At 46.2% G+C, this 9,444-nt stretch overlaps 1 protein-coding gene across 2 annotated transcripts in view; it reads left to right on the top strand.

The window, feature by feature from the left end:
* The window catches only part of TRAIP (TRAF interacting protein), a 48,737-nt gene extending 40,470 nt beyond the window's left edge, over nucleotides 1–8,267 (top strand). For both annotated transcript variants that reach the window (XM_027837296.1, XM_027837297.1), the window contains 4 exons: nucleotides 3,963–4,011; nucleotides 5,802–5,951; nucleotides 6,623–6,673; nucleotides 7,296–8,267. In XM_027837296.1, the coding sequence (XP_027693097.1) occupies nucleotides 3,963–4,011; nucleotides 5,802–5,951; nucleotides 6,623–6,673; nucleotides 7,296–7,409 (364 nt within the window). In that variant the 3' untranslated portion in view covers nucleotides 7,410–8,267. The remainder of the gene's footprint in view (nucleotides 1–3,962; nucleotides 4,012–5,801; nucleotides 5,952–6,622; nucleotides 6,674–7,295) is intronic.
* The last annotated feature ends 1,177 nt before the right edge of the window (nucleotides 8,268–9,444 follow it).

Below are 9,444 nucleotides of genomic sequence, written 5' to 3' on the forward strand. Positions count from 1 at the left end.
ATACATACACATACAGAGCAGCTGCTGCTCTGAACTAGTCCTGCACCAATGAAATCAGAGGCCTAGACAAAAGAACACACACACACACACAAAATCACACACACACACACAAAATCTTCATCAAGTGTTCAGCCCTTTAACAAACAGGCTATTGGCCATCTAGACATGTAGGCTCAGAGAGTAGGGAAACACAGGGTTTAACTTATAAGTTGGGGTCTTATGGAAGTTATAGTATGTTTTAAAGGCATTTTGGGGGTCCTCCTACCCTCTTTCCCTATTCTTCCTTGATATCTTTACATTTCCACACAGGACAAAATAGTTTCATATAAAAAAAATTAACAAGAGTGTTGAGCAATAATGCAATAGATTTTCAAGGCAAAACAGCAGGGACACGGTCTAGACCAGCCAGTCATTGGAACAATGAGAGATGACCCAGACGAACAGGTGGTTAGGACTAGTGACAGGACAGATCTGCTGGGGCTGGCAAGAGAGAAACTGACTCAGGCTGCAGAACACTTTACTTCAAGGCCAGTGGTCTGAGAGCCCAGAGTCCAAGGTAACTTAGCTCCAAAACCCTGAAGTGGTAACTTTTAGCTAGGTAGTCAAGTGCAGAAAGTGGCCTTCTTTTGGCCAAATATTGTACTCTAGAGGTCAAGACAGTCAATAAACACTAAACACCTCCTATGTGCAAAGCACTGGGGATGCAAATGTGGAAAAAAAGATAATCCCTGCCCTCAAGTTGCTTACAATCTAATGGGGGAAGGAAGCTGGAAAAGGGGTGGGAGGGGCTTAGTGGAGAAGTCCCTTGGTTGTGCAGCCAGCTGAGAAATAAGTAGTGACTATGTACCATTTCTTTAGGCTGCCTGTCTGGAAAATGTGCTGGGGTTGGGGGACAGGGGGGAGGTATATAGATATACTGTGGTTTTTGAAAGAGGCAGTCTGAATGAGATTTAAGTTGACTCAGACCACCATAGTAGGTAGTAGCTCTCTACAGGGCAGGTCTTCAAATGCCATTGCATTCAAGGTGAATGGAAGGCCTTAATAGTCAAACAAAAAATAGTCACCCAAAGAGGCGAAGGTTGATGCCAAGGAAAAGATCATTGATAGGCAGCTGGTAGAGGTCAGAATAATAATGATGATGCTGGCATTTGTTTAGCCTCGTTAAGGTTTGCAATGCACTTTGCATGTGTCATCACATTTAATCCTCACAACTTTGTGAAATAGGTGCTATTATTACCCTATTTTACAGCTGTGGAAACTGAGGCTGAGAAAGGTGAAGGGATTTGCCCACTTGCACATAGCCACTAAGTGTCTGAAGCAGGATTCCAGCTCAGGTCTCTTGACTCCCAAGCCCAGCACAGTGTCTGCTACACTGATGTGTCCCAGAAAGGATAACTGGCTGAGAAGTGTTTTTAAGTCAGAAAGGGCTGATTAGAAAAAGATGGGGAGTTTCATCAAAAAAGAAAGAATCCTTCAAAAACAAACTGGGGTGTCTGGTACAAGCTAAAGAGACAACAGCTTTGAAGTTCAGAGAGGACACTTGGGGGGTTCCAGGAAAAGTAGTTCAGAGCTAAGTGCCCTGGTGAGATTCCTGCTATGCTGCCTGTGCCATTAATTGCCTACTCTGTAGATCTAGAAACAGGTGCTGAAACTTAGGGGGATACTTGGAGAGAGTGAACCTAGTGTTTATTCAACAAACATTTGCTGACTAATTAGCAATGTGAGGTAGAGGGTTGCACTAGGTGACCTCTAAGACCCTTTCCAATCCTATGATTCTAAATTATGCATAAGGTACTATTGAAGTTGTGGGGTAAGACATGGTTCCTACTTTCACATAGCTAACTCTCTGGTAAGTCATGAGATATAACATCCTTCCTTGTATTCAAATTATTTGTATCTAAGGAGGGGAAATAAACTAAAAACTCTAGCAGTTGAGAAGGAGGAGATCACTTCTACACAGGAGGTCAGAGGAAGCTTCATGGTGGCAGTGGTATTTGAGCTGAGGCTTGAAGGATGGGTCGGATTTTGATGGGTAAATTGGGGAATGGGTATTTCACATTGAGGAAACAGTGTCAGCAGGAGCACTGAGGCAGGAAGGAATAGAGCCTATTTGGCAAGTGGGGAAATAGCCTGTTTCGGCTTCAGCAGTGTGAGAAAGTGAGATAAGGCTGGGAAGGTAAATTTGGATTAGTCTGTGGAGGGCCTTGAATTCTGGATTGAAGGAATTTAGTCATATTTTATTTCAGGAACATTCATATTTCATAAACATTCATAAAAAACATTCTTTGAATTTTTTTAACAAAGAGTGACACGATCAAAACAATGTTAGGGAAATTAATCTGCAGTGTATAGGGTGGATCGGAGGTCAGGAAAGGCTGTGGGCCAAGAAACAAGGTAGATGTCTGTTACAAAGTGAGAGGACCCAAAGAGGAGATTAAACTGGGGGTGGGGGGGCGGGAGGTGGAAGATAAACTCCGCTGTGGATAGCAGCTGTAGTAAACCGGCTAAACTGAGTAGATTCTCAGTCTGGTAAAATTAACGTCCTCCAGGATCAGAGGGAATCTTGTGCTATTAGAAGAAATCTGTCAAGGGGAGGAAAGGGTCAATTAGCAAACTTAAGCAGTCCCCCAAACTGCCAAACACCTGCTTGTTTCAACGTCTGTTGAATGGAGAAATGAAGTGAAGGCACAAGATTTAGTGGCAGGTGACAATTAGTTCCTATCATTTGAGAGATACTTTAGGCTCATAATGTCATCAGTAGTGATGGAAAGGGATAGATAGAGGGAGGGGAACAACAAATGGATTCCATACTTGACTCTGACACAACCATTGGAAAACCTGAGGTGCCATTTAACAGGTTCTTAGAGAGTAAACGATCTCAGTTCAGCAAGTGTTCCGGTACTGCTATGTACAGTCTGGATCAGAGCCAAAGATGAGAGATCACAGGGCCCTTGCCCTTAAGAAATTTATAATCTAATGGGATATGACTTGCACAAATGAAATTTGATGCAAGATTAAAATGTTGTAATCAAGCTAAAAGAGAGACCTAAGCAAAGAGTTCTAGGAAAATTTGAGGAAAAAGAAATCATTTTTAGTTGTTGGTCAAAGGAAGGTTGAGGCAGGCTCATCTTAACTGAACCTCAAAAGAGATATTTCAACAGGTAGTGATGTGGAAGGTGTGTGTGTGTGTGTGTGTTTCAGGCATGGGGGAAAGGAGCTAAATAAGACAGTTTAAGCTCAGTAGTCCAATAGATGGGTCCTTTAAGTGTCCTTGTGAGACAGCTGGCCTCAAAAGTGCCACTGTCTAGACACCCGAAGGAAAAGATGAACAAGAGAGACTAGAGTATCCCCATCTGTAAAGTGAGAGGTGTAGACCTCAAAGTGAACTCTCAGATCCCTTCTGGTATAACTTTTATGATCTTTGTAAGCAAATATCACCACAGACATGGTCTTTGTATCTAAGAAGAACTGTTTGAATTCCATGGAACTAGAGAAAACCTTTTATTTGATATCTTTAAAATGTTGTGACTTTTCCCATCATTCCCCCCCCACACACACACCATACCACCCCTTTTTTGCTAGCAGGAAATACAGAGCCTAGCTGGATCCTTGGTGAATGTCAAGGGAAGGAATGAATGGAGCTGTGCCCAGAACCATGGCAAACCTGTAAAGAGGGTGCCCCCTGGTGGATGATTCTGAGAGTAGCTGCTAGGCTGAGAAGCTTACAAGCTTCTACAAGCTGCTAGGCCAGCTCCCAAAAGGTGTATCACAAAGGAGTACAAGCAAGCCCGTCCTCTTCTGTCAAAATAATTTGGGGAGGAGCCTGCCTAGTGATGGCTCAAGGTTGGCCAGGCCTAGCACGATGGCCCCCAGCCTCTGGCAGCCGGCTTTGACCAGAGCTCAGACCCCCATGCAAGCTCTCTACCCAGCTTCTCACCCTCTCATTGGATTTTTTTTTACAGCTCTCTGACTCCTGGCATCTCCAGAAAAGACAACAAAGACCTCACGAAGGTACGTCTCCACTTGTTCTTCTGTGGAACTGGCCTGTCCTAGACCCCTCCAAAGCCAGGAGGATGGCCAGGCCTGAAGGCTAAGAGCCATCCCATCCTGGCCAGCTTTGGACTCTTTACCTTGGTGTTTGCCTCATCTCTGAAGCTAGTGTGTCTGGGTTCTGTAGGTTAGGTAGCCTTCCTATGTGAGAGAGAGCTCTCACCATGTAGGGTATGGTGGGGAACACCACAGTGAGGGAAAGAGTACTGGACTTGTGTCCAGCTTTGGAATTTCTTTGCTACTTCCTGTGTGATCTTGGGATCTCATAGATGTTGAATCCTTCTATTAAAAAGTGAGCTCCTTGAGAGCAGGGACTGTCTTGGCTTTTCTATTTGTGTCCTCAGTTCGGGAGCTTAAATGAGATATTGGAACTGGAAGCTATAAAATCTTATGCAAATGTAGGACATTATTATTATGTAATCAAGTCCAGACTTGAGCCTTCCCAAATGGCAGTCTGTCCTGCCCATCTGCCTTTAGTAAAAAAAAATTTCCAAGGGTAAGGTAGAACTCCCACCACCTCTTAGTATTCTTTCTTGTACAGGTGAATTTTTTCAAATAGGAAGCGTACAGAATGAACCAGATTATTTCTACTCAACATGAGTAAAGGTAAACATAATAGATCTATTCAGTCAATCAGCAAATTTTTACTTAAGTGCCTACTATGTGCCTGGCACTCTTGTTTAACTGAGCCTAGAATTTCCATCTGTTCCAAGTTGGGAGGCACGAAGGTATATAGGACATGACTGGTATAGAAATAAAAAAGCATCAACAAAATTTTACTTAAAAAATTTTCCCCACTGTCATGGCCCCAAGAACTTGTTTCCCCCATTTTCCTCTTATCTACATAAACAATAGAATGGAGACATCATTATTATATAGTAGTGCCTTGAGATGCACAAAGTACAACCTGTAGAGTAGGTAATGTGAATATTTTATAAATAAGGAAGCCATGTTTCCCAAAAGTTAGATGATACCCAGGATCACATAACTAGTGAGTATTGGTAGAGGAAACTGAACCCTGGCCTCACTGCATCATGCCACATTTCACCATTTTAGGCCAAATAATATCATTCAATGTTATCTCTATATGAAAAGATAAATTAGATCCTGCTCCAGCAGCCTGTCGCTCTGTCCTTTCCTGGGGTTGAGACCTTTCTGGGCAAGTTTCAAAGGGACCCATCTGACGGCCTGGCAGCAATGGTCATGATCCTAACTACCACAGCATGGAGTGGCTGGCACCAAAAGTCTGTAAAATTGAAGGTGTAGATTAAGTACTCTAGGGTCTGCTTCCAGCTCTAAAGCTGGATCAGCATGGATATTTCCATGCCGCAGTAGCAACTAAGAGCTGTGCTTCTCTCTTGCTCTTCCCTCTCCTAGCCCTAAATACAGGTAGGAGCTGGTAGCAGCCTGGGCCCTGGAGATTCAAGGGAAGGCCACTCTAGGACACTGAGGGTCTACTTCTGGGGTTCTCTCTCTGTTCATGGGGTGGCAAGAGCTTTGGTAAGAAAGAAACCTGTGTTCTAGTTCAAGTTTTCCTAAGAACCAGTTGGGTGACTTTGGACAAGTCATTAACCTCCCATTGGGCTTTAGTTTTAAAACAAGATGGTTGTACTAGCCAATCTCTCAGGGATGTCCTGCTCTAACATTCTAGGTTCATAAGATTCTTCCTCCCAAATCCCCTGAGGTTCTGGGGATGTGTATAGACCTGTCTGTCTAAGGTATTAACTATGACCTGGATTTTTCCTCTTCAGATGAATGGCCTTTCCCTTGGGGGTCAGCATTGGGCTGGAGAACAAGATGATGAGCTGGTGGGGAACTTTCCCTCATTCATTCGGAATGCTGTCCTGGGCAAGAAGAGGCCCCTAGGCAACCTGGGGGACCCATGCAGGAATAGTGGAACTGTAAGTATTGCTGGCAACCCGCCCCCAGAGTGAGCCTGTGGGCATTGAACTGCCACCCACCCCCCTCATGCCCTATGGCCTTCTGGGGGAGTTAGATTAACATCCTTCTACATGTTGGGCCAAGAGCTGGAGCCAGGGCCAGACTGACTGAGTCTGGGGCTGGCTGCTCAGCAGCCAGGCCTTCTTCACCTCATCTTCTTCTTACAGAACCTTTCTTTCCTCTTTTTTGCTGCTACCTCCTTCACAGTCACTCTTTAATTATCTCCCTAGTGCTAGACTTGAATGAAATAAATAAATATATAAGTAAGTTAAGTAAGTAAGTAAATAAATAAATAAATAGCAGTAGAAGTGCTAGACTTGAAAATAAGGAAAGGCCTGTATTGGAATTCTACTTCTATCACACTTACATGTCTCTATAAGCCTCAGTTTCCTTATCTGCAAAATGGAATGATAGAACCTACTTCACAGGGTTGTTTTGAGGATCAAATGAAGTAATATGTATGAAGGTGATTCGAAGATTTTAAAAATGCTATCTATGTAAATGTTCACTATTGTGATGATAGAGCATCAGACAGGGATCCTATCTTTTCTCAAAGCTTTTTATTTCTCCCAGCACTTATCCTAGCATTCTGTATAGGATAGGCACTCATATGTTTATTGTATTGTCATAGGTAAGAACAGGATTTGATGGGCTTGGAGGACGGAGCAAGTATATTCAACCTGTATCCTTTCTACTCTGACCCTGAGTTTGCCATGGGGAGCTGGAGGAGGGGTCAGGGCTGCCGCTGGGGAGATGGCATTTGTGAAGATGGTAGAGACCATCTGATACCCTCTCATACGTTGCAGCTCCCAGCCCTGAGGCCTGGGAGAATGTAGTCGTGAGCCCAGCTGTGTCCTGAGTGGTTGAGTAAAACTGGGTGGCTTCCTGGGAGGAGGGACTCTTTTTATCTCCAGGCCTTGGACAATCAGACTGAGACTGCTGAACCTTTGGGGTTTTTTTAAGTGTTATTGTTGCCTTTTGTTTTTACAGCAAAATCATTTCCTCTTTAAGTGTCCTCACACCTGTTTATTTAACTCTGTTGTAACCAAGAATCTTGCCACATTCTGACTTGGTGGTTCTGTACTGCTTTGCTGAGAGGAGGAAGGAGTATTTCATCAGCACTTCTCTGGGACCAAGATTAATAGTTAGTTAGAGCTCAGCAGTCTTTTGGTGGTATTTTTCTTGTACATTGGGATAGTGTGGGCACTGTGTGTGTCCTCCTAGAGCAGAGATTTTTTTTCTGTTCTTACCCCCTTCCTGCTGTCTCCAGATACCTGAACTTTTCCCTTGACCAGTTTCTCCAGACTGACCCCTCTGTCATCCGTCCACTGCCTGTAAAGCCAAAGCCCAGGCACAAGGTGGTGTCAAGGAAAGCAGCCCCCTCGGTCCAGGCTAGGTTGGATACTTTCCTGAGATAACCTGGAGGCCCTTGGGGCCAGAGCATACAAGAAAAGGCCACTGGGCATTCTCCCTTTCTCTCCAGGCTTCTGAGAGACAGGGTTGGCTGTTGGCGTGGGATGCATGGGAGCAGGAGTGGGGAGCAGCTCCAGTAAGTCCTGCAGCCCACTGGGTGGAGACACTACCGATGCTAAGTACAGCATCTGCCCTCACTGGGTGCCACCTGTTGGGGTGTCCCAGAGAGCCACCCAGGGCACTTACTGCTCAAGGTCCCCCATGGGGACTCCTCCTGCACACTCTGGAGCTGAGAGCTGCCCTCATCATGGCATGTGCAGCCAGCTCCGGCCATACCTGTGGTGGCTTATGAGTGAGGACCAGCGGCAGGGGCCGTAAGCAGCAAAGTCCCCATAGATGGCTCCCTTCCTTTCCTATGTTGCCTGTTCTTGCCTTCTAGGTTCAGCAGGGCCCAGGCAGCTTAGACTGTGGTACATTTTAACTCCTCCATTGCTCAGGGCCTTGATTCTCTTACCTCACCGAACCCCCACCCCCCCGCACCCCCGCCTCACTCCTGCACCCAGATATCTCCTTGATATGCAGATTTTCCTCTTTGTGACCAGAATGGAGCCCAGAGCCTAGCCCTGGTCTCCCTAGGGCCCTCAGGGTCCAATCCCTTCTGCCCCTTTACCCAGCCCAGACCCCACTGGCAGACACTGTGCCTTTGTGATTCCTGCTGTCCTGGTTGGCCTGGAGAGGAGTGAAGGAGTGAAGCAAGGCCTGCCTGCTTTCTCGTGAAGGTGATGGGCCGGTGTGGAGCTGGGCATGCTGTGGAGTGTCATGGGCTGTGCCTAGTGTTCTTGTGAGGATCCCTGTAAAATAAAGGCAGTTTCACAAATGTGTGGGTGTGACTGAGTGCTTTTGTTGCCTGGAGGTGAAGATAAAAGTGTTAGGCCCAGCCAACTGGCTCTGTGCCCTGCGACCAGGGAGAAGGAACTAGGGATGCCCTCCTGTCGGGGGCATCCAGGAAAGGGGGTAGGTATTTGACTGGGGCTTTGGAGGTCACCTGCCAGTAGTTTCTGTGGTTCCCTTTGTCTCACGCACTAGGATCTAGGACAAATAATGGGGGTGGGGCTAGAAAGGAGATTTCCTTCCTGGAGAGAGAGAAGGCTTCCTGAGCAGAGTTGGAGTCAAGACAAGAATGCACATGAGGTGAGCTCAGTGAACTCAGGCAGGGCCTCCTGACCTGCCTCCCACCCCTGGCAGATCCCCATATGGCTTGTTTTAGTTCCTGTCTAAATACTATGAAACACTTCGAGACTGTTCAGAGGGCCAACCCTTGACTTGCTCCATGGGCCCAAGGCTCAGTGATAGGAGGGTAGAATGAAAGTGAGCATGGTACCCTGGGGGGCACCAGGGATCTAGTTAAGTCTACAAGCATTCAGGAAGCCCCAGGGTACAGAGAAAGGCACAAACACTCCCTGCCCTCAGGGAGTTCCTACTGTCCTGGCCATCCTCTCCCAGTCACCATTCGTCTCCTGCCCTCCTGCCTCAGGACTTGCTTGGCACCACCTGTTCCTGCCCAGGCACCTGCCCACAGTCCCCACTGCATTTGGGGGCAGTGGGCCCAGGTTCACATCCTGGCTTTCTTTTCTCCTGAGACTCAGTGTTTTCATCTGTAAAAACAAAGAGGGTCTAACTGTTGCAAGAATATTATTTGCAGTTACAAGTCTTAGATTCAAATTCTAGTCCCGCTGTTTCCTATCTGTCTGACCTAGGTCAAGTCACATCGACCCTCTTGGTCTTTTTTCCACATCTTTAAAATGGCCTGTATAATCTATTTCCTTTCAATTCCAAGTCTGTGATCCAGCACCCCGCACAAAGCCTGGATCACCCAAACTCGGCTGTCCCTGGAGCCTGGAATGGGCTGCATCTCATTCTCCCTCACCCCCCAGGGCTGGGCCCAAGCTTTTATGTTGGTGATACTCTGCGCTGCTGCCACAACCAGTGTGGGGAAAATTAACTCAGCAGAGCGATAAATGGCTTTCTCTGGTGTGGACT

This window comes from Vombatus ursinus, unplaced genomic scaffold (genome assembly GCF_900497805.2).
Source record: "Vombatus ursinus unplaced genomic scaffold, bare-nosed wombat genome assembly UNPS02014820.1, whole genome shotgun sequence".
Lineage (NCBI taxonomy): Eukaryota > Metazoa > Chordata > Mammalia > Diprotodontia > Vombatidae > Vombatus > Vombatus ursinus.